General features: G+C 41.0%; 2 protein-coding genes across 2 annotated transcripts in view; both read left to right on the top strand.

The window, feature by feature from the left end:
- Positions 1-22700, top strand: part of LOC145416270 (MAM and LDL-receptor class A domain-containing protein 1-like) — a 75642-nt gene extending 52942 nt beyond the window's left edge. Inside the window, exons 45-71 of the mRNA XM_080285269.1 lie at positions 406-588; positions 1544-1702; positions 2909-3113; positions 4000-4174; positions 4395-4548; positions 5107-5247; positions 5927-6027; positions 6932-7048; positions 8006-8144; positions 8401-8541; positions 9511-9645; positions 9927-10048; positions 10637-10859; positions 12202-12323; positions 12622-12759; positions 13355-13463; positions 15214-15438; positions 16140-16309; positions 16943-17164; positions 18091-18315; positions 19013-19210; positions 19399-19503; positions 20185-20457; positions 20920-21038; positions 21285-21438; positions 21734-21961; positions 22662-22700. Of these exons, the coding sequence (XP_080141395.1) occupies positions 406-588; positions 1544-1702; positions 2909-3113; positions 4000-4174; positions 4395-4548; positions 5107-5247; positions 5927-6027; positions 6932-7048; positions 8006-8144; positions 8401-8541; positions 9511-9645; positions 9927-10048; positions 10637-10859; positions 12202-12323; positions 12622-12759; positions 13355-13463; positions 15214-15438; positions 16140-16309; positions 16943-17164; positions 18091-18315; positions 19013-19210; positions 19399-19503; positions 20185-20457; positions 20920-21038; positions 21285-21438; positions 21734-21961; positions 22662-22700 (4322 nt within the window). The remainder of the gene's footprint in view (positions 1-405; positions 589-1543; positions 1703-2908; positions 3114-3999; positions 4175-4394; positions 4549-5106; positions 5248-5926; positions 6028-6931; positions 7049-8005; positions 8145-8400; positions 8542-9510; positions 9646-9926; positions 10049-10636; positions 10860-12201; positions 12324-12621; positions 12760-13354; positions 13464-15213; positions 15439-16139; positions 16310-16942; positions 17165-18090; positions 18316-19012; positions 19211-19398; positions 19504-20184; positions 20458-20919; positions 21039-21284; positions 21439-21733; positions 21962-22661) is intronic.
- Positions 22701-23114: 414 nt separating this feature from the next.
- The window catches only part of LOC145416269 (MAM and LDL-receptor class A domain-containing protein 1-like), a 94199-nt gene continuing 91945 nt past the window's right edge, over positions 23115-25368 (top strand). Inside the window, exons 1-3 of the mRNA XM_080285268.1 lie at positions 23115-23154; positions 23688-23836; positions 25065-25254. Coding sequence (XP_080141394.1) covers positions 23115-23154; positions 23688-23836; positions 25065-25254 — 379 coding nt within the window. The remainder of the gene's footprint in view (positions 23155-23687; positions 23837-25064; positions 25255-25368) is intronic.

Below are 25368 nucleotides of genomic sequence, written 5' to 3'. Positions count from 1 at the left end.
ACCCAATTTTTAAACTTGATAGTCATTAGAGTACATCCAAGTGGCGGGTTATGTGAAGTGTGTCTGCAGTAGAACAACATTTGTCCCCAACTGAACATTGAAGTGTTTGTACACACAGTAAAAAAAAAAAAAAAAAAAAAAAAATCAATATTACAACTCTCATGCAAAACAAATAGACAGGATGAATGAAAGGCTCATATTTGAGGGAAGATTAAGATAAATATTCCTTTGCTTTATCCATTAATTCTCCAGGGCATATATCCACATTAATCCTGTTTGGCTGCCCATGCATTGATGCTTATCAGCCCTACTGGTACAAGTGGCCTGTTGAGTAGGGGAGTCTTTGGACCCCCTGTAACTGTAGTTTTGTACTGTTTGTACCTTGTGGTGTTTCTGTGTTTCCAGGTCATTACCTGGTAGTTGACTTCAACACAGCAACACCTGGTGGTTCACAAACAGTAATGGACGGTCCATCTCTCCAGTCGGACTCCCGGTGCCTCACCTTCCGCTATCAGGTGGAGACCGAGGGCTTCGTCACCTTCAGGGTCGTACACAGCAAGACATATGACATCATTTTCAGTGTTGAAGGTGAGTTGTGATGCTGGAGAGGGATGCATGCAGTAACAGTGACATAACCATGTGACTTCACCACCTGGTTATACACAAATTCTTCAGCTTCCTCCCTATCCCTCAAAAGGATGGTGGACTTAAGAGAAGGACAGCTTCAGCCTGCAGTCCACCAGGCTCATGTTCAGATGAATAAAAACAAAACATATGGCTCAGTCACCTGAACTTTCCCTTTTACTTGTTCATAATTTATCTTTCTACCTTGTATGTTAGGTTATTTTATCGAGCTGAGAGCCAGATTCTAAGTGGTTTTTGAAATTTGGTGCACATCATTCTTAACAATACATACAGCTCATTATACAGCTTTGGTACACATCATTCTTAACAATACATACACCTTATTATACAGTTGGTGCACATCATTCTTAACAATACATACACCTCATTATACAGTTTTGATACACATCATTCTTAACAATACATACACCTCATTATACAGTTTTGATACACATCATTCTTAACAATACATACACCTCATTATACAGTCACTCAGAATATGATCATTTGCTTATATGTTCAGTAAGAATTCAGGACTTTTTTAAAAAGTGTTTTTCACTTATATGCTCACAGTGATGCCCCTATTTCTTGTTATACAGTCTTTTCTCAGTAATACACTTGCTACAGTGCTAAATTCAGTGTATGGTCAGTCATCATATGAATAATTCTCAGACATGTATCCCAGTCATAAACGAGGGAATGCAGTACAGTTTTCAGCACGTTATACTTCAGTATCGTATACTTCAATATTGTATGTCATTCATGTAAATTATTTAAAATGATACCCAAGAGAATGTTGAGATGTAATGTGCAAAATGAATCACTAACAAAGAGGTGTTACAAAGTCTACTGTGCCAGCTAGAATACAGACCATAGCATGAGAGCCTGAGAGTGTCAATGACTAATTCTTTTTTCACAGTGTCTGGTGGAATGGAGTGGGAGTTGGGTGCGGCAAAGTTGGACAAGTATGAAAAAAATGGCCACGTGATATTTGAGGTGTTCGTGACCACAAAATCTGACGGGTATTTGGCCCTGGACGACATCAAGATAGACGACAGCCTCAACTGCCCTGTTCATGGTTAGTTAAATTTGTTCACTGTGGCTATGTGGAGAGGATGGAGAATGAAAGACTGACTAGAAGAGTGTATGTGAATGAGGTGGAAGGGGCAAGGAGGAGGGGGAGAACAAGGATGTGATAAAGGGATAGAGTGGGGAGATATATGAGAGAGTGGTGTGTGAGTTGGAGGGAGGGTGGCCAAATGGCAGAGGAAAGAGCAACATGGAAGCAATTTGTTTGTGGCCATCTCTTATGGGATTAAGGTGTCTGGCAGTAGACAGAAAATTAGTTCCTTCAGTCCAGTGACTTGTTTTATCTTTTATTCTTGCTTTCTGCAGGTGACTTTATTCAATTTGGGGGTAACTTTTTGAACAGGAGAGGTTAGATCTAGCCTTCATTAACCCCCTTCATGAAAAGAGCCTTCCAGAGTTGAATAGATTTGTCTAGTGGCAGTGGTAATAGAAGATAAAATACATCAAAGCAGTCTGTATGTCTATCATTCTGTTGTCTGTGGTCTGTTTTCACCTGATAGAAGTGGGCCACTTTTGGAACTTGAAAACTAAGTTGTGGGGGCATGGAATTAAATTAGCCTTAGTTATGAGGTAGGAATGAGTCTCCTTGGTTACTAGAACCCTCCAATTCAGACTTTACTTGGTTATCCCATGTGCTGCAAGGGGTTGAGTCCTCGTCAGGTTAAAATAAACACACAGTAGCCTTCAGTTTCGTTTCATTTAATTGCTGTTTGTGGTGACTGTCATATTGTGGCCTTATACAGTACTGTAGACCTTCACTGTATTGAGCCAGTTGGGGTAAGAGGCTGACAATATATCAAGTGCTTCTATATAGCTAACGTGGTAGGTTCTGTTATATCCAGCACAAGTTCATTACCGTATACACGTACTGTACTAAGTCTTGTTCGGTGGATACCTAATAGAATTATGTGTGTTCGCAATTTTCTTTCAATTTTATGTGGGTTTATTTTGTGTGCCTTAATACTGTGTAGATAAATATTATGTTTTTTCAATCAGTAATAAACAACAAAGCAAAAAACAGCAAGAATTACTTTTTATTTACCCATTCCTCAATATATGACAAAGTGTTTGGTGGGTTCAAGGTGGTTGACATAACTACTTTGTTTTAAAAGGTTCAATATAGAGGGTTTACTGTACTGTATGTGTGATTTCTTTCCAGTGAAATTTGTCTTCTTACCACTATAATATTCCTCAGGCTTTTGCGATTTTGAAAAAGACATGTGTGGGTGGAGGAACACAGGGAATATAGAGTGGGTGTTTGGCAAGCTGGCATATGGTGAAACAGGACCCCTCACCCCATCACACCTCATGTTCGTCACACCTGCGGAAAATATGGAGGGATATAAAGCCGACCTCACTTCACCTATTTTGTTGCCGGATATTAACTGTGTGGCTTTTTGGTGAGTTATTGATAAGATCTATTTTAAGGTAATTGATATTTCATTTAAACTTGGCTATCCTGGTTTCACTGATCCTTATCTCAGCTATAAACTTTTCTGCATTTTGGTGGTGTGTAGGTGATATACATATATATTTTTTTTAATGATGCTTTAAGAGGAATTTTTTTAGCATAAGTGCTGTTATGAGTATTGCATTGATATTGATGGACTATAATTATTGTTAAAATGTAAATTGACTTGAATTTGTTGTACAGTATAACACATAGAGACTGAAAAGGTCATGAAGATGTTTGCAACTCCTGCCTTAAGGGTCTCTGTCCAAAGTATCAGCCATTACAGACTGATGATAAAATAAGCATGTTGTCTCCACCTTAAATGCCGGTAGTACAGCTTTAAGCCAGCCAGTTTCCAAATATAATCAGTGGTTGGTTAGTCAGGGGGTTAATCCAAGCAGCTTCCATGATTCTGCCATAATAAACAAGTGGTTTGTCCTGCTAGCTGTGAAACTGTCAGCTTGTTAGTGTCAGGGCATGAATCCTGGTGTGGGCAGCTGGCAGCACTCGATTTGGGTGTCCATCTACCATTTGTGGGTTTGTAGGGAAATTGAGTAACACCTTGGGGAGGTAACTGTGGTAACCTGCATCATCCACTGGCCTTTGTAATCCAGGATAGTGGATGAACAATTTGCCGCAGGATCAAAGGCCTAAATTATAAAGATGATCGCTGTAGCTAATTTGCTTTTCCTTCCTCTATTGATGTGCCCAAAAAAAAAAAATCTACCCCAGCCTTTCCATTTTTCTCTTTCTGTATTGGTAAGAGTGTTGAGGGAAGTATGTCCTCGATGATTGTCCTGCCACGTATGAAAGTTTCTGTTTTATGTCACCAGGTACAAGAAGGAAGACGCAGAGGCACCAGCATCACTCAAAGCTGTCTTGTCCCCCGGGCCGGCCTACCCTGGTGAGCACTTTGAGAACACACTGTGGACCATGCCAGACACCTGTGTTGGAGAATGGCTCATGGGACAGTTTCCAGTGCCATCGTACACTGTGGACAGCATTCAGGTATTTATTTGCTGTGTTGATTTATCCAGTGTTGGAAAGAGACCTATCAAGTAGAGCTTGAATGGTGGGTTGTGACTCATGCAGTTGGGCAAACTTTGGCTTCTGTCTCATTCTGTCATTTTTTTCCTGGCTCTTTGGACCTTACATCACTTGGGGTAGCTGATGATGATGATGATGATGATGATGATGATAACTTACTGTACGCTCTCATCCTTTGCAGTTGTACTTCGTCGCTGAGCGTCTGTCTGGCAGCTGGAACATTGGTCATAATCATGGCATGGTGTCGCTGGATGACGTTGATGTGGATATAAAATCTTCCTGCGAGGTTAAACCACCTGATGTTACATCCACTGTCGACTCTCTCACCACACCGGGTAATACAAGATATGGTTTATTTATTTTAACTTGGCAGAGATTCATCAAGCACTAGGAGTTATAATTTCTTATTCACGAGGTAATAAGATATATAGTTCAACCACTTTAACATGGAGAAGACTTTCATCCTCTTGTGGCTTATATCACATAGCTTAGTGGTTAAAAGAGACAATACTGCAGCTGTACATCCATTACATAGCACTTTTCCTTGACTAAGCACCATATTCTAGTATTAATCTGCTGTAGGTCAGCATTCAAGATGGAGAGATAGTAAATTTGTGCTTATAGTCATTTTACTTTAAATCAGCCAAGATTTTTGTCTTTGCAGCTTATTGCATGTAGTTCAGTGGCACAATAGGCAGTACTTTGGCTCCACATCCTTTCCACAGCACTTCTTCTTGAGCTGCAACATTAGTCCCTTGTTATAGATCAATATTCAAGATGGAGAGATGGCAGTTTTTAGGCCAAGTTAGAGTAAAATAAGTATAGGCAAAGTGAGCAGAGCGTAGTTGTGCCACATCAGGAGTGTAGGTTATACGTATCAATCTCTATTCCAGGGTCTTCCAGCTTCCCCTCGTGTGACTTCACCGGTCATAATTACTGTGACTGGAGGCTGGTGGAGGGTGGTACTGTGTGGTCCCTGCTTGAAACCATTAACAACACACACTATCTTGGACCGCTGGGGGACCACACTACAGGTATGAACTCTAGGGTGATTGGTATAGCACTTCATCAGAAACTCACCTGGTGGCATCTTATGTGTCACAGGGTGGAGAGGTATATGAGTGAGAAGAGTATGAGTTGGAGAGAGGGCAGCCTGATGTTGGAGGTCCAAATGACATGGAAGTGATTTGTTGTAGGTGTCTGGCTATAGATATCTTAAGGCAGAGGCTGTCTGTGGTGATGATTGGCATCATTTCCCATTTGCTAAATAGGTTTCTGTACCTCACCCTCATTCCATTTTTTAGGTGCCAGTTAGGGTAGGGCTGGTCATGGTCCCTGTAGCTGTCTGTGGTTTTTATTGTGTACAGTATTATTAGATGCTGACAAGGAGCCTACATATGGTGATGCTGTGCACCCAGCATGCTGCAATGTCCACCCGGAAGCCAAACCTCCTCATATTTCCCAACACCTAGTCATTGGAAAGACCCTGTTCTGACCCTGGTGAAATGCTGTCAACCACAAGAGGACACTGGATTCCTGCATGGTGTATGTGCTGTACTGTACCTGTAGGATGTCCCCACAGAAGAAGTTATTTACTTGTGGTTAGCAGGTCTCCTTGGCCAGACAGACATGGGTTAAGCAGCAGCAGTAACAACAATAACTACAACTGTATTATGAATTTGTCATCTTGCTGATATAATGTGGAATTTTCAGGTGATGGCACTTACCTCAGTATCACCCCCATCCCGGGTAACAGTGCAGGTGTGGCGGTTCTTGACACTCCCACCATGATTACGACATCAGAGGTTGGTTCAGTTAGTCAGGCACATTGTAACCCATGCAATCTAGGAGACATATTTCTTGTAGTGCAGTGGAGCTTCCCAAATACAGACATCCAGTTTCTAAAACCTCCATTTTCCAGAATCTTTTTTTTCATGCAATATGGGGGACATTGGTTTTGTCTGTCCACGCGCAATCAGTGCATATCTGAAGACAAAGTTTATTTGTGGACAGGGAAAACAACAGGTGATATATTTCTGCTAAAGGTACTTCATTACATTTACTGTTCATGGTACTGTAGACTGTTTCTTACTATTATTCTACTTTCCAAAATATTCCATTTTCCATAACCTTTGGACCCTAGCATTTTGGATTTGAGAGTTTATACCATATTGTTGCCTACACCTGACAGTTTTGTTGAGCTGAAGGATAGTAAGAGAATATAAGGGGTGTGTAAAACCTAGTTAAAGTGAGTATTTTGTAGTTTTAGTATACAAGATTCAGGATAAGCTCATGTTGTCTTGTCTCCATATCTCCTGTTATCCAGTTTACTGTTTGTCTCTCCATGTGGAGCTACATGAAGAGACAAACAGACTAATGAGGAAATGGTGGAAGATTGTGATTTTGATGTGGATGTGATGGAAAGTGTTAAGATAAATACTTGGAGATGGTTTGGCCATATGGAGAGAATGGAGAGTGAGAGGCTGACTGGAAGAGTGTATGTGAGTCAAGTGGAAGGAGAGACCAAGAATGAGAGGGAGCAGTGAAGTAGAGGTATATGAGGGAGGGAGTTTTGTGTTAGAGGGAGGGCAGCCAAATAGCAGAGGACACAGCAATGAGGAGGTGATGTGTGTGTGTCCACTCCTCATGGAATTAAGGCATCTGACAGTAAATAGATAAACTGACTTTTAAACATGTGGATATTTTTCTGTGTTTCAGAATATCTGCATGCGCTGGTGGTACCACATGTCCGGAACTAATGTGGACACCCTGACAATCTACCTGAAGGATGCTGAGGCACGCAACATCACACTCTGGACCAGGACTGGCTTCCAGGTGTGTACAGGTGCTGGTCCAGTGATTAGAGATATTATCTGTTGTTCAAAAGAAATGGAACCCAGACTGGAGCAGAGATTGGCTGGATAATCTGAATTTTGGACACAATTTTTAATGCCTGTTGGTCTAGTAAACTGATGACACTTTAGCCACATGCGGCACATATGGGTTTACATTTAAGGGAAGGTTGGGGTTAACTGCTTAGATAATGTCACTCACGAATCAGCAATTGGTCACTCTTATCTTAAATATCAGGAATAAGCAGCTTGAGGAGAAGTAGGTCAAGGATGAGATGGAAGGATGGAGTGGAGAGATAGAAGGATGTGAATTGGAGGGAGGACAGCCAAATGACAGAGGAGAAGGCAATTTGGAGGTGATTTGTTTGTGGTTGCCCCTTATGAGATTAAAGCCTTTGGCAATACATAGATAGATAGATAGAGCAGTGTAGCCTTGGACTCCTTGGCTTTTGGTGTTACAGAAATTTTTTGGATAATAAAGATAGTCAAGTTGTTAGGGAAGTTGTTTTCTGTTCCAAAGGATGTAAGTGTAATCCCAGGCTGAGACAGAGAGCTGTTTGTTAATTTGAACTTCATTTCAGTGGACACCTGATATTTTTCAAGACACATCCACCTGTCATGACAACACCCCTAGTAATACCACCACACGTGTCCTGAATGCAACAGCCCTAGGTACATTTTAATTAAAGAAAAATCATAATTAACATACATTATGAAGCACATTAGTGTGGATGTTTAGGCCTGTGGGGGGGGGGGTCAAGATTTCAGGGGCTTGAATGGTGAGTGAATGGGGGTGAAGCCCATTCAGCTGGGCAGACTTTCAGTTCATATATCCTTGTATCAGGTATTTTCTCTTGCATTCTGGACCCTACCTCACCTCAGGGAGAAAGAAATCTAGATGTTGATGATGGCAGTAATGTTTTGTAATATCTTCCTACAGACTTCTGGGTGGCTGGAGGCTTTCATTGGCATCGATTCCCCCAAAGATTTTGTTCTGGAAATCCATGGTATTCAGGGAGACAACCCGCTGTCCAACATTGCCATCGATGATATTTTTTTCACTGCAGCGGTTTGTCCAGGTGTGTGCCTTCCTGTGGTGTGGTAATTTTATCTATCTATCTCTCTTATCTCCCTATCACTCTGTCTGTCTATCATCTATCCATCTGTCTTTAGCTGCATTGTATTTATTGTACTGTGCCTGTAGGATGGCCCCACAGAAGGAGTTGCTTACCTGTAGTCAATGGGTCTTCTCAGCCAGACAGACTGGGGCTAAACAGCAACAACGTCAACTGTGCTGCAGATACCTAAAAGGCATTTTTTTGTGTGAATTTGCAGAGAACCATGGATCCCTGGGCAGTGAAACATTGATCTGCACCTTTGAGCAGGGCAACAGTTGTGGTCTGTACAACAGCAGTGATCAGGGTTGGGTCAGAGCTCAGGCACCCTCGTATGACCACACCACACGCACCTCACAGGGTAATGTTATTTATTTATTTATTTTTTCCTTACTGAAGATGAACAGAGGAAGGTAAATCAAATCAGGCATTAGAAAAAAAATATCCAAACAGCAGACTGCAGATCTGCTGGTGTTTATGAGAAAAGTTATTATAACCTTCATACTCTAACTTGGCCTAAAATTTCCATCTCTGTGTCTTGAATGCTGACTTGTAGCAATATTTTAATATTTAGGATATAGTGATAGATGCAAAGGAGTGCTAGGGAAAGGATGAATGCCGTAGTATTATCTTACTTTACCAATGAGGAAGGTGAAATAAGCTACAAAAGGATGAAAATCTGGGCCAGGTTAAAGTGAAAAGAGTCTAGTTCTTAAAGAGCATCAGTTATCCAGCAGTTATTTAAATTATATGGAAGCTGTGGAATATACTCACTTGCTGCAGTCAAGAGCATTTATTTATTTGTTTGTCTATTAATATGCCTATATATATTTATTTATGTCTTTAATTATTTATTTAATTATTTATTTTTATTTACAATTTGCCCTGTTCATTTGCCTGTTGGCTGTCTGCATCACATACAGGTATTGTGTCCCCTTTATATAAGGTTTTCAAGACCACAGCCCTTTGTTTGATAAATCTGCATCTTTGTAGGTTATTTCGAGATGGATAGAGGATAATGAAAGACTGACTAAGAGGGTGTATGTAGGTGAGGTGGAGGGAGGGAGAGGGAGGGGTAGACCGAGGATGAGGTGGAGGGATGGAGTTGAGAGGTATATGAGGGAGGGGGGGGTGAGTTGGGGGGAGGGTAGTCAAATGGTGGGTGACAGAGTGACTTGGAGGCGTTTTGTCTGCGGCCACCCTTTGCGGGATTAGGGCGTCGGGCTATAGATAGATAGATAGAGGATAATTCTTTGCCAGGTTAGATTGAAAAGAGAATAGTCTCCAGAAACATAGAATCCTACACTTCATTGATTTGCGTCCTTTCCAGGCTATGTTTTTAAGCTTCAAGGCTCGACCTCCCCGATCTTAGCATCCCTGAGTACTCCATTGATTACTGTGGATAACACGAGTTGTCTCACCTTCTACTATTGGTCTGAAGGGAATGAAACAGCCACACTAACAGGTATGCTGATTCTCTCTCTCTCTCTCTCTCTCTCTCAGCATTTTGTTGATAATTCTCCATCTGTCTTTTTTTTTTTTTTTTTTTTTTTTTTTTTTACCCTATCTCACCCCACTTTGGAGTGGTAAAAGGGGCATGATGACGTTTATTGATGATGATGATGATGTTGACTGGTGATGATGATGTTGATTGATGATGATGATGATGGTGATAGTGTTGATTGATGATGATGATGATGGTGATAGTGTTGATTGATGATGATGATATTATTGTTTTCTTTACAGTGGTGGTACTTAAGGATGATGATACAGTAGCGGGTGATGAGTTAGAGCTGGTGAAGATGGCACAGCCGACGTGGAGAGCTGCACAGGTCCCACTCTTCAAATACAAGGGACCTCAACTCAGGGTAATTTGAGTATTTTATCTTATCTGCTCTAAAAAGGATGCCATGTTTCATCTTGAGCAGCCCGTGTATTGGGATTGGCCAAGATACAGCTCATGTCATCTATGGTCTGGAAGCCAAGCCAACTTCCAGAACCAGCTGATTACTTCCCAAATGTTGCTGGAAGCTATTGGGAAAAAATGAATCTGAGATGTTTAATAGGATTTGTAATAATGGGAGAGTCCCAGCTTGGACGTTATGTACAGCCACTCCGAAGTAAGATAATCAAGAGACTGAACTTGTGTCCATTTCTAAATGCTCCTGAGCTCCATCCCTGTCGTCCTAAAGGAAGATGGTGGACTGCAGGAGTAGGTTAGGTTCAATCTGCAGTTCACTGGGTTCACAAACTGATGAACCTGGGGCCACATCAACTCATCCTTATTGATCATTCTGATAAAATTCTTTGGAGACAAAAATTGCTGACCAGATGATGATACTGCTGGATGACCTCAAATCACCCCAGGAGGATGTTGTTGGGGAAGTGACATGAGGTGTTAGTTTACTGATGATGATGGTAATGGTGATTTTCACCTATGCTTTACATTCATACAGGTAAAGTTCACTGGAGACATTGGGCCTGACGACCAGACAGTGATACTACTGGATGACTTGACAATCACCCCAGGAGAGTGCTACTGGGGAACTGAAGTGCAATGTGACTTCCTTGACACCTCCTGCCTGTGGACCAACAATGAGGCTGACCTTCAGTGGTACGTGTCTGACAGTACCAGCCTGCACACCTTTAATGGACCAAAGAGTTATGGAGATGAAACAGGTAAGTGTAATGCAGCATTTCACGGGCATAAATCCTGAGGAGGAGGAATCCCTTTCATGAACTGGGTTAGGGGGCATATCCTAAGTAATCATCCCCACTGCAATTCAAGTACCATATAGTAATTCTGAAAAAATGCAGTGTTAAACCTACACTTACCCTCAGAATACTTACAGTCTTTACACTGAATATGCAGTTATTTTCAGAAGTGGGCTAACGAGAATTGTGGAAAGCATTATGATACAAAAATTTACTTTTATCCGATGTAGCAAGCTGTGTTTTTAAAATGAGTGTCAGTGTGTTGATGAAGTGGTGCTAGATTTAGTTACATGTAATGAAATGTGCTACTTTTTTAACCCTTGTGCTACCTAGTTTAACATTTTGCCTACTGTAATAAGTTTCTATACTGTAAAAGCATTTGTGTCAGCTATGGGCTTTGGCAGTGGACATCCCTTCCCTCACTGCATCTAGGTACTCCGTAGTCTTAGAAGTAATCCCTCCCAGTGGTTAGAACATATCTATGCAAATGCAATGTCTTGGCGGAGTTTTATTTTTTTTCATATCTTTTTTTTTACACCTCAGAATCACAAACCAGAAGCATATTGGTATCTCATTTAAAAATTGTCTCATGTAAGTGGTATTTTACCTCCACTATAGATCCTAGACATCAGGGGAGAACTTAATGTACAGTACAGAAGACTTCCTAATACCTGTACTAATAGAGCCAAAGCCTGTATGACTAAGTGGGCTTTATGAACAATGCAGTACTAACCCCAAAAACCTATAGACATCCCATAAATGACACAGTAGCTTTCAAAACTTATCCCAACCTACAAAAGTACGATAAACTAACACAAAACATGTATATACTGTAAAATATAAATAAACATATAATATTGTATGGTATTTGGACACTCACCATGCTGGTTGGACATCTTGTTTGTTTTTACCTTGTGATGGTGGTGATGAGAAGAGGATTGCACTTCCCCCCTGTCCTCCTTCTTAATAATGACATGATATGGATAATGACATGATATGGACAACAACATGATATGAATAATGCACATACAGATATTAAGAAGTTTTCCGTACAGGGTGGCTTGTACGAGTAAATAGCACAGCACTGTACTATAAACTCAGCTGGCAGTAGTGTGTGTTCTGTGGATGGCTCAGTCTGCTGGTGTGGTTGTGGTTGTGGCAGTGGGAGTTGGAAATGAATAAATGCTGCTGGATAAACACTGACATCACTGACTGAGCCATCCCTACAAGCACAAAAACTGCCTGGTGGAGTGGAAGTGAAGTGTTATATAAAAGTCACATTGTATTTTGGTGTTTTTTTCTGCAGTACGCTATGCCATATTTGAGGTGGGACCTCATCATCAGCCAGGGGACCACGCTCGCCTTGTCAGTTCTACACTCCAGAGCACCAAGTTCGGAGGGACGATTTGCTTTATGTTTTCATTTGCGGTAAGATTAATGGTTCATGCTCTGCTTTTCTTACTTTGTTATGAAATTTCTCTGTTCAGTATTCTCATTTATGGTAAGCTTACTGGTTCATTCTCTGCCTTTCTTGTCTTGTTATGAAATCTCTCTGTATTCTCATTTGTGGTAAGATTAGTGGGTCAGCCTCTACTTTCCCTATTTTTGATGTGAAATCCTTTGGGTGATATGAAGCATGATTTCACTGCATTGAATGAGTGGATGATGGGTACCCCCACTTATCACATAAACTGTATAGTATTACGTAGGATTTGAATTATCTTAGGCCTGCTGTGAGCATGGAGGAAGGCTGTCGGTCCTGATGCAAGATATAACGCAGAGCAATGAGACGCTCCTCTGGCAGTACTCCATCACCCAAAACCACGAGTTTTCTTCCTGGCACTCTGCAGAAGTTCCCATTAAGGTCAGTTTTGGCTTCGTTTTTTTAAAGTATATTGCCAGGATTCCTGGGGCTTTAATAGTGAATGAATGAATGTATGCCCCATTTCCTTTGGTCAGTTCATGGGGCATGCTATAGGTTATTTCTCCTACTGTCATGATTCTTTCTTTTTTCTTGTTGTCTAGATGCTGTCTCACCCCACTTGCAGATGGGAAAATACGACAGGATAATGATGATGATGAGGATGATGATGATGATGATAGTGACGTATTGCAGGTGACAAGCTCCCTCTGAACTTGTTCTGTGCTTTATTTCTTAGATGCAATTTGGATTGAAGGTATGCAGATGGTTAGACCTGTGAGGTAAAGCCAGGATTCCAGGGGCTTGAATGGTGAGTGTCTGTCCCTTTTCACTGGTTATGCAGTATGATGATGATGATCTGTCACCTTGTCTAACTCTCTGTCTGTTTGCCCTGGCCTCTGCCATTTGGCTGCCCTTCCTCCAGCTCACACCCTCATCTGTCATATATCTCTTCACTCCATCCTTTCATCTCATCCTTGGTCTCCCCCTGCCACCTCACATATGGTATCTTAATGGAGTACTAATTTGTCTGTTTCAGGATGCACCACAGAATTTCCTGCTAATAATACAGGGTGAGACATGGGATGGCAGGGAGGGATACCTTGCTATCAGAAGACCAGTCATGGATGAGAATCCAGTCTGCTTAAGTGAGTAATATTTACCTGCTGTTACTGTCAAAATGGATGCTGGAGAACTACACGTACTTCACGGGGTGGCACCAGTACAAACATCCCTCAGCTCACTGCCCATCCCCTGAATGGAAAATGGTGGACTGCAGGAGATGGGTAGCATCAATCTGCCATCTTCCAGCCTCACATTCACATGACCCTTGGGCCACAACAGCAGCAACAGTCAAGGAGTAGTGCAATATAAACTCTCAGATCTAAAATGCTTGGGTCCAGAAGCTTTACAGAAAATGTAATATTTTGGAAAGTAGAATCATAATGGTGAGTATGAGAAAATCATGTAAAAAAAAACAGCCTGCAGTATCATGAATACTAGATGCAATGAAGCACTGTACCTTGTATTAGTGATATATGATGTGTTGTTGTATTTGTACAGAAATAAGCTATGTCTTCAAATAGCCTATGCACTGATTATGTGAGGAAGATGATGTCAGTACCCCTCCTCTTGCATTAAAAAAGAAAAGAAAAAAAAATAAGGAAAATGGAGGTTTTTGGAAAATGCATATATACTGAAGATCTGAGAGGTTGTGCTGCACTGGTATAATTCATTGTCTTTAGTACCATCAGTGTGGTGATGTATTCTGATGGTTCTTCATGTCTTCCCCTGACAACTTTTTCATCTTAGGAGAGCCTTTTCAGATTGGAGGGATATACTGTACAGGGCAGTCCTATGTTACATTCTCCTAGAAATTTGGCTGATGGTATTGTATATGGTGTGGGAGTGGCTTCGTCTGCTGGTGTGGGTATGGGTGTAGTGGTAAGGGTAGGACGTGAATTAATAATTTATCATCAATATTGATAATCTTGACTGAGCCGTTGCTGCAACAGACGAGAAATTGCCCAGCAAAGTGGAAAGGGAGTATTACCAGTATATATGGGCCATCTTGTACAGTATACAGTATAGCCTTCATTATCCTCTTAACTACAAGAGCTGTCTCCAAAACTGAATAAAATTGTGTGGAGAATGGGATATACTTTCTGATGTACTGTGTTTTGTAGTGAAGCATATGCAGTTGTAAAGAAAATGTCTGTCAAGAAAACTGCATGAACGACACAAGTAGGTGTAGAAATAGCAATGACAGCTCATCGTATTACCATGATGAGGTATGGATGTAGTTGTTTTTCATTAATGTGGCCCAGTTCTTTGTTCGTTTGTTTCTTATTTCACAAAGCTTGGTGGCAAATTTTTTGAGTAAGTGAAGTGCACAAAAATGTTATACTGTATTTCAGCAGAAATTTGGTGTGTGAAATTCTTGCCCTATATGGCTTGGAAAATTTCTTTGCTTGAGGAGCTTTAAAACTTCTTCTCAGTTGTTGAACCTTTCATAGCCTGTCGTACTATTTTGAAATTATCATTAATGTTGCGTTCCAGTAGTACCAGAGCTTTTCACAGAGAGAGCCAAATGTAGCTGGAAATGCCAAAATCATTTCTGCTAGGCCAGAACAAAGCACCAAAACTTTCTGTGTTTATATGTACAGTATTAGGCAGTCATGGTCTTTCATACCTTTTTGAAACTATCTTGAAAATTGTCTTCCAGTGGACCAGTCATTTTCCAAGAGACAAATGTAGATGCCTGTTACTTGATCTGTTGTTATGACTGAGCTTTGAAAATGGTGAGATGTCAGTTTTAGACCAAGTTAAAGCAAAAGAATATAGTCCAGTGCAAGATGGATTTATGCACTGAATAAAGACTGGTAATTGTCTTTTCAGCGTTGCCGTCAGATGCCGTGCCCGAGTCCCCGCCCACACAGCCTCCATACACCACATCCTCCCCTCTCGCCCTCAACTCCTACGCCTGCGCCTTTGAGAATACGTCCTTCCCCATCTGTGAGTTTACACAGGACACCGGCAGCCAAGTGGGCACCTGGGTACAAGTCAGTGGCGACAACCCTCCATCACCAGACCACCCACTAATTGACCACACATTCCACAACAGTAAGTGTTTATAGCTGGTTTGCTTTCATCTGATGGAATTGGACCACTGATATAGTTTCAGTACTAAATTCTGGTTGCATAAAATTCAGTGAGCTTTTAATCATGAGGGAGGAATACATCTCCCTGGTCTTTACTCTAACCATCATCAGAGTTTGACTACACTTGGCCAACATCTATACTGAAAGGAGTTAGAGGTGTTCATCAGGTCAGAACAAATGCTTCATCATTTCATCCAGTCCCAGAGTTCCCCACATAAACAGGAGCAAAGGGGCCCAGGCCAAGGCTGCTCAGTCCCAACAGTTAACATGACAGTAACCAGCCTCACTTGCTCCTGAGTGGCATTACATGAGCAAGAAGCCTCAACCACCCGTTGGATGAAAACCTTTACAGGCTCCATCCAACTGGAGTGCCTTTACCCACTAGGCCACCGGGCACTATTTGGTTATATGGTTACCACCCAGTGTAGTACATGGCATCCTGGATTACAGGAAACCACACTTGTCATCCAGTGTAGTCACCTGGAACAAATGAGAGAGAGAGAGAGTTGTAAAGAGTTATAAGGAAAAGTTAGTACAGTATCTCAAAGACCTTGCAGTCCATACCGAGGAGATAATTCATATTTTCATTGAATTGTGAGAGAGAGAGAGAGAGAGAGAATTTCAGAAGTATATACCATATTTATCGAGAATTTATCTAACCAGGCAGCGGTCACTATATCGCTGCTTTACAAGATGCAATCCGAGGCCAGACTGGCGACTCTGTAGGTGCCCGACTGAAGACCCCACCCCTGGACCCGAACCTGGATTATTGCCTTACCTTCTACCTGCACCACATAGGCGACAATCCACCACCTGTAGTCGTTTATGCTGAGGTGAGTATTGTGCAGTAAAAGCTTGAGTAACAGGAATGCATGGGGATTCTTCCATTCCGGATGTGGAATTTTTTGGATAACTGAATGTTACTCTTGGAAATTTTCTGGGAGGTCAAACAAATGAAATAGGACCAAACTTGGGACTTGATTTCATAAAGTACATTATTCAGTATTAGATACAGTACAGGTAAGATACAATACACAAAAAAGATGGCAAGAGAAATTGTACAAGACTGAACACAAAGCAGCAAACATTACCAAAAATTATTTATAGAAAAATTTAGCATATCTCTCTTGCACTCTTTCGATGCCACTTGTGTCCAACCACTTCCGGATACTGAGTGACAGTCTCTGATAACACTGGGTCACTCTACAATGTCATCATAGGTACTGATATATATATATTTTTTTTTCTGATTCCGAGGGCTTGAATGGTGATTGAATGAGAGTGTGGCTTATTCAGTTGGGCAAACTTTGGGTAGTATCATATTCTGTCAGTATTTTTCTGGTTCTCACCCAAGCTTATGATGATGATGATGATGATGATGATGGCTTTTCTGCTGTTACCTTCATGAAATTAAAAATACTCTATTGGATTAAATAGGTTAACACTTTTTTGTCTTATATACTCAGGAAAGAGATGGTCCATCCATTGTTGAACTGGTGCGTCGAGACTATGCATTGCATGACGCCTGGGTGCTGGTGGAGAGGGAGGTGGCAGCCGGCATGATAGAGGCACCATTTTATATTACAGTTGAGGCACAGATTGAAGATAGCCAGGATGGAGATGCATCAGTGGATGATTTACAGGTGAGCACAGTTGTTATATCAATGCAGTACAGCACGCAGTCAATTGTATAACAAAAATAGCACTGTAGCACTTGTGTGTGTGGGAAAAACAGTCATATAGTGAGAAGCTAGGCATTACTGTGATCATATAAAAAAAAAATGAGAAAAATTACTAAAATGTTATTATCATCTAAGTGAATGATCATATAACCGTCAATCTAAAAATGAGGGTCAACTGTAGCGTACAGTAAATGTCATATGATTGTTGTAAAGGTTGTAGACCCATAATGTCTGAAATAGGTGGAAAGTTCCTGCTGTAACTTGGGTCTGTGTGGGGTTTAGGACGAGGGTGTGATGGACAACATTAAGTACAGTTCAGCCACCTTACTTTGGCAGAGATTTTCATCACTTTGCAGCATATTTCCCATAGCTCAGTTGAAGAATAAGATATTGCAACACTACACCCATTCCAAAGTGCATATTCATGGGTATTGCCATTTTCTAGTGTTAACCTCTTGCTACATCTCAGCAATTAAGATGGAAAGATGGCAGTTTTAGACCAAGTTAAGGTGACTAGTGCATAGTGTATGCAACAGGTCAACTCTGGAACTGTCGTCCTTTATCTGTACAGTACATATTTCCTACTGTCTATGCCCACCAGTCTTTTAAATGCAGTGTGTCCAGATGTCTTGAAATGAACGGATCTTGAATTTGGCGCTTTTTCTTTTTCTTTTTTTTTATGCATTCTTTTTGGTGATAACAATTTCTAGCCTTTGGTTCCTTCTTCGTTACATTAAAAAAATAATAAGGCAGTAATCTGCACACAGGTTGCCAAATCCAGATGCCCTAGAGAGGAAGATATGCCCAGTACTACTCCTTCCTCTTTGGCATGTGTGGGTTTGAACAAGCAGGAATGAGGATGTAGTAAATAATGAAGCATAAATCTCTGCACAGGGCATAGGAACTTTAATAAGGTAATAATCTGCACCCAGGTTGTTGAATCCAGATGCCCCAGAGAGGAAGACATGTACTGTTCCTTCACGCTGGGCATGTGCGGTTTTGAGCAAGAGGCTGTGAGGGACGACATAGACTGGCTGTGGCACGATGATTCTGGCATTGACGACCCATACCTGCCACAAGAGTCAGAGGCCCATCGCTACTACATCTACCTCAACACATCTGCCCCTGAGGTGATGTGGTGCATCCTTGATATTGAAGTCTGTCTGTCTATCTGTAAATCATACCGAATCATTTATAACGGCACCAACATGCCAGAATACATATACCTTGGTCATCTGATGGCAGCTTTCCACATTACTTGTATGTAACCTATTTTTATGTCTCTTTTTGTTATAAGTCAAGGACACATCAATGATATATTAGTCCTAACATGTGGCCGAGAGCTGAAGCAATGTTTCCTTGTGGTTGAAGTGATCCAAAGAATTATACAGTAGATCTTTAGGTCAGAAAAAAATTCTGAATGGTGGTGGTGGTGGTGATGATGATTAGAAAATTAGATAGTAATTGTAAGACTTCTTGCATGTGTCCTTCTGATGTATGAAGGATGTATATATTTCTAACACTGGTAGTTAGTAGAATAAGTTTCCCCTCACAGGTATATGTAAAAGTGCTTCTTAAAGAAAAAACTGAAGAGTGATAGATACAGTAATTTTTATGCTACTGAGTCAGGATTCCAGGGCTTTAATGCTGAGTGAATGAGTATGTGGCCTATATCACAGGGTATGCAGTTGATTGTTTTACCTGTTTTGTGTTATCTCCTTTCTCACTCTCTAGACCCTTCCTCACCCCATCCTTAGAGGGGAAAAGAAGCCAGGATAATGATGATGATGATGATGATGATATCTTTAGTGTACAGTATTTCATTTGTAAAGTAATATAATTTTCTCACTGCAGGGATCCAAGGGAGTGATATACACCACAGAGTATCGCATCGCTGAGCCACACTGTGCATCCTTTCAAGTCCATTTGCACTCTGAGTTGACAGAAACTGCCTCCTTTGATGTGTACAATGTTGGTGAAGGCACCATTGAGACTGGAGTGCTGCTTATGCATAAGAAAGATGACCTCGGACGTGACTGGGTCGGATTGCAGGTGAGAAACAAACCCTTTTTATTAGTGGTGGTTGCAACACAAGAATCATCTGAACATACTCAGTGGACTGCAGGCTGAAGTTGCCTGTCTCCTGTATTCCACCATCCTCCTTTTGGAGGATAGGGAGAGTTTGAAGGATGTTTGTATACCAGGACAGTGGAGTTGCCTGGTTATATTGGTGCCACCAGGTGATGGTGTCCCTCCTCATTACCTGGTTTGGTGTGAAGCCCTGGCTGCAACTCCTCCAGCCAGGGGTAAAGTTAAAGAGTGTGCTGAAACTATGGCAGACCAATGTACTTAACATCTTGTTTCTGATGACGTACAGTACACCCAGGTTTTTATAACTGGGATGCATTTTTTGAAACAGATCATATGATAATTGACTGTATAATGAATTTATCATTGTAGGAACTGTATAGGTTGGAAAAACGATTAAATAACAAAAACTTTGGATGTAACAGCAATTGTATAAGTGAATAAGTCTATAAAGATGTATATGCGTGGGGTGGTTGGAGTTTATTGCTCACATAATGCCACTCAGGGACGAGTGAGTCTGGTCACTCTCATCTTTGTCAGGACCAACTTACCAAGCCCTGGGCTCCTATGCTTCTCATGGGGCAACGCAGGATTAGATGATGGTGATGATGATGAAAAAGTCTTAAAACCAAAAAGAGTTTCTAGATTCTTAGTGATTGTGTAAGTGCATTATGGTATACCAAATGAACAAAACCAAGGGTGTGCTTTTTTATATTTTATGCTTGCTACCAGCAGATGATGATATACAATACAGGAAGGATGTTTATAGTGGATGGCTTTAAATTAAGGCAGCATCTAACCTCTCCATTTCAAAAATTCTCTCCCAAGGTGAATAAAAGTATCTGGAGGAGAGAAGAAGTAAATGAAGACATCGCCTAGACTGAAGGGGTCATTTGTGTTGTGTTTATCATACCATATAGTTCCCTTCTTCCTTGCAGCTGAATTTGGATCCATCAACAAAACCCTTCAGACTGGCCTTTCAAGGAGTGATTGGTGATAACATGGATGGCATATACTCCACCTTTGCCCTCGATAATGTCCGTCTGGTTCCCGGGGCTTGTGATACTCAGGCCTCCTGCTCATTTGATCACAGCCTTTGCACATGGTATGTCGATGAGGAGCGAAGCGAACTGGAGTGGCAGCAGGCAACCCCAGGAGAAGTGTCGCTCATTACTCGACCCTACTCTGACTGGACACTGAAAAATAACATGGTTAGTTATTAATGATTTTCTTGTTTTTTCACTGGGCATATTTTAGACCTTGCAGACAGGACTGGTTAGCCTTGAGAAGCCCCTGCATTACTTGTGGACTCTTCCTTAGTTGAAAATAATTATCTGACAGTATCTATATAAATATCTATTGCCAGATGCCTTCATCCCGTAATGGGTGGCTGTATATAAATTACCTCCATACTGCTCTGTCCTAATGCCATTTGGCAACCCACTCCCTCATATATCTCTCCATTACATCCCTCCATTACATCCTTGGTCTCCCTCTCCCCTCCCCTTCCATCTCACTGTATGGTCAAACCATCTCAAAGTATTTCTCTTAACATATTCAGTCACCCCACATCAACACCACAACACTTCCCTACTGACAGTAAGAAGAATACATCATAAGGCTGACAAGATTATGCCATGTATTTGAATATCTTATGTTGTTTTTACTTCCAGGGAGGATTTGTGTTCATTGAAGCTGCTGAGGATATGGAGAGTAAGGTATCAGTCCTGCTGAGTGAGAAATTGCCTCCTATCGTTGCATCAGAGCTCTGTCTCACATTTTGGTACCATATGTAAGTGGACAGCATTTGAATGGTTTATGTCTGAGTCTATAGGAGGCTGTGACCCCTTCACTGTGATGATGTAGCTTTTGTTTAGTTCTTCCAGGGACTTGATTGGTGGGTGAGTGAGTGTGTGGCCCTTTTCACTGGACATGCTGTTGCTTAGTTGTCTGGGTGAGATGATATGATGATGATGATGACTGATGATGATGATGATTGATGGTGATGGTGATGATGACAACTTTTTTTTTTTTTTAGATATGGTGTAGAGGGGTCATTGCTATTGTCTAAGATATACAATCCAGAAACCGGAGACACAACAACCCTATGGGGACTAGAAGCAACACCGTCAATGTGGGACCCGTTGTGGCTGTACGCGTCAGCTCCTTTCTCCGCATCTCACCAGCTTCAGGTCAGTAGGAGAACATTATCAGGCATTGCCATGATCATCAGTAAGTGCAGTCGTTTACTAAGGTACCTCTGACAGGGAGTGTACAGATTATGGCAGTGTATAATGTAGTAATGGAAGCTGATGGTTGTGTCGGCCATGTACAGTATCAGTAGTACCACATTACCATGCTTGTTTTCCAGTCAGCCATTGGAACCATGTTTGGATCCTGTTTCCCTGGTGATTTGGTAGTTGATAATATGGTAGTGGAAGTTGATATCTGTCTGATGTTGATGGTATAACCATTTTCATTTTACAGGTCACCATAGAGACTGTCATGGGCTCTGGGTTCCTTGGCGATGTGGCGGTGGATGATGTAGTGGTGGCGGCAGGTGGCTGTGCAATCCGGCCAGAAGAAGCCGATAATGGAGTGACGTACAAGCCCATTCCCAAGCCCACCCTGGAGCCGCCCACCACCTACCCTCCCAGCATCTATGACTGCAATTTTGATGGGGACTTGTGCCAGTGGACCAGTGATGCTAGTGATGTAAGTTGTGAATTTGTACCTTATTCCTGTACTGTCTCACCTCAACTTGACCTTGATTTTTATCTTTGCAAAGTTTTCTTCACATAGCTCAGACACAATGTAAGATGGTAGTATGCCTCTCTATACATCCAGCATCATATTTTAGCATTCGTGTTTCGTTACCCCTCAGTATTCAAGAAAGATGACAATTTTTGGCCAAGTTACAATAAAAATGGTATAGTAACCCCTCAATTGTGACAGTGCCATCAGAAGGCATTTATGGTATGTTGTGATATGTCTTCCAGAACTGTGCCCAATTTTTCCATATTTCTGTATTTTCTTATAGTGCAGTTAACTCTTCGTTCTTGGTGACTGGCTTGATGATGTAACCTTTGTCTAACTGAGTGGCAGTTGTGGTTATGGCCCATCAGTTTTTCATGCTGATTGGCCAAGATATGTTCCACCAGTGGAAAGCAAAGGGTCTTCAACTCATCACTGTACATGAATGGAGCACATTGTCCTGGTTGTTTCATTTGCAATAAAAAGATTGATTTACTTGTGTGTGGACTTTCGGTAACATGTGGTATTTCTGTGAAAATTTTTGAAGTGAAAAATGTTAACTTTCCCAACTTTTCCACACTTAGATGTTCTCTGTGATACACATACTGTCACCTGGAGTTTAAGTGATACACAGGAATGATTGAAGTATATTTTGATACAGAGTGTGATTCATACATTAGCCCTCTGCAGCTTTGATTAATGGACTTTTGATGAAGGATTGACTAAAAACCATTATAAACTGTCCTATAGTAGCTTCAATGCCCGGTATTTATGACATGCACACAAGTACATCATTACGAACTTAGCCATCATTGATAATGTGTAAAACATGATGATAAAGTCATTTAATGTCATACCTTAGTTAACCCTTCAATATGATGATGTATTTTTCATTTTAGCTTTGTTATCTAAGGACAATTTTATTCAGCTTTAGAGAGACTTTTTAAACTGTAGAGGTGAGGTACAGTATAGTCTTAATTAATACTTTCACTACATGGGGTTCCCAAAGCTGAATAAAGCATCAACTGGTGGCAAGAATAACTCACTAAGCACTTTATTGGACCGAAGGGATTAAATGCATTATATTCTGTCTCTTCAGGGCTCAGGGAATCAGATGGCGTGGGCTGTCCATGCTGCAGATTCCACCTCTGATGGTAAGTATTGGTATTAATTTTACTAAGAATGAAACTGCTCCTTACATGGTGTGGCAGAAGGAAGTGGAATAGTGTGTTGAAGAAAGAGAAAGAAGAGGATGAGGAAGAACAGTGTTTGATAGAGAGAGAAAGAAAGAGAGGTGAGGAGAGGGTAGCCTGGAGGTGGTTCTGTCACAGCCAGTTTCTGTTCAGAGGAATGTAAGAAGGGGCAAGGTGTCTGAAATGATTATGATTATAGTGAAATTACTCCATGTGTGTTTTTTGGATGAGGAAAAATGCTATTTTCAGTCATTGATTAGAATTTTAATAGTCATTTTGTTTTCATCTGTCAGAGATCACTGACTCATGTTGTCAGATTGGAAGTTAAATATGATCAGTAACCAAGGAGAAACATTCAGTGGAATTTCTTGCAATTTTGGCTCATTAGTCAAGTTGTGAGAGTGGTTTGGTTCCCTCAGATGAAAATAAACCACCTACAGTATGGTGACTGTGATAGTCCTGTATAGTGCTGTGTGTTTACGTCTTTGTGTCAGGTGGGTATGCATACCTGGACATCACGGGTGAAGTGAATCAAGGAGCACATGGTACACTCAACTCCACAGAGGTCTCGGCATCACAAGCCTACTGCCTTACCTTCTCGTATCTCTTGGATGGACCTCATCAGCTGAATGTTGTTATGCAGGTAGTGTCTTGTGTACACAGTCAGCCATCACGTAAGCCCCTGCAGTCTGGGTAACATCATTTTCATTTTGCTGCCACCAAACACTTATATTCAACTTAGAAAAGGTCTCTCATACTGAAGGGGTTTACGTAGGCTGTATCTAATTCAGTTCAAGAAAATGTCCCCTATGAATAAGATTGCCAGATGACAAAAAGAAAATGCAAAAGATATCCATGGGTGAAATGGGTAAAGGGTGGTCCATATATTAGTTATCCCAATTCATTTGTGTGCTGAAGATGGCTGAGTGTGCCATTGTTAGGGATGAATAAAATAACTGTGCACTTAATGGATGTAAAAAGGAAGACATTATAAAGTCCTGAAAGAACTATGGGAAGTAGAGAGGAATGTAGGATTGACACCAGTAATGCCGACTGAGCTGTTTCCATAACACCAGAGAATTGGAGTGCATAATGCTGTACAATATAAGGATAATCCCATATATTATTCATGCTGTTTTCAGATTATTATATTCATCTTGGGAGAGTGCCACAGTACTGGAAGGGTCATTGAAGGTTGTATATAACCTTTCATGTTCAGTCAGTCTCTCTTGAAGTAATAGAATTATCTAGATTTAACATGAATCACTTGAAAAATACATCCTTGGATTAAACAGATTAAGTCTGTGATGTGTCCTGTTAGTATGTTTTATGAAGTGAAGCAGAAGTGAGATATCTTCTGTTTAATAATTGATGGGGGAAAAAAAAAATCATCAATTTCTGATTTCAAGATTAACTTTATAACACTGTAAATCACAAGCAACTTTTGAGCAAAGAAAATGTGTTAATTCATTATCAGTATGAATCTTTAATCAATTTGCTGTGAATAACCGAATTTACATTTTGCATCAGCTAATGAAAGGTGAATTTACAATGCTCAAGAGAAACTTAGGGCACAAATAGAGGTTGAAAACAAAAAAGGGTTGAAAACTGTCATCATTAACATATTGACAGAAGATAAGGAACATTGTATTTTATTTCAAGTTTCAGTGGATGATTACATTCAGGTAATAAAAACTTGCTGCAGTCAGGAAGTTAAATGAGAACTGCCTGTCTCTTCATTGGTGCTTTACCCTGTATTTTATTTCAGCTTACAATGAACTATTTTATTTTGCTGCCAATAAATAAAACTCACCTCAGTCTGAGAGTTAAATGAGCCCAACTTATCTCATCACTGGCACTTTTCCTTGCAGCGTGGAAGAGAGCTGGTGTCACTGTGGATGCGTGAGGGACCTGTGGGAGACTTTTGGGTGGATGGCATGGTGACAGTATCCTCAGAGGAGTTGTTCTTCATACTGGTGGAAGGCATACGAGGCGACACACCCAACGGCCAGATTGCTGTGGATACACTGGCTCTTACCCAGGGACCATGCTCAATATTAGGTAGTAATGATGATAGTAGTAGTGGTGGTAGTAGTAGTAGTGGTAATAGTAGTATCTGTAAATCTAGCTCCAGGGTCATCTGGAATGTGAACCCAGAGGACTGCAGGCAGAAGT

Source organism: Coenobita brevimanus, chromosome 105 (genome assembly GCF_032717465.1).
Source record: "Coenobita brevimanus isolate Jiangsu-jjx chromosome 105, ASM3271746v2, whole genome shotgun sequence".
Taxonomy (NCBI): Eukaryota; Metazoa; Arthropoda; class Malacostraca; order Decapoda; family Coenobitidae; genus Coenobita; species Coenobita brevimanus.
This window is presented reverse-complemented; position numbering and strand designations above follow the sequence as displayed.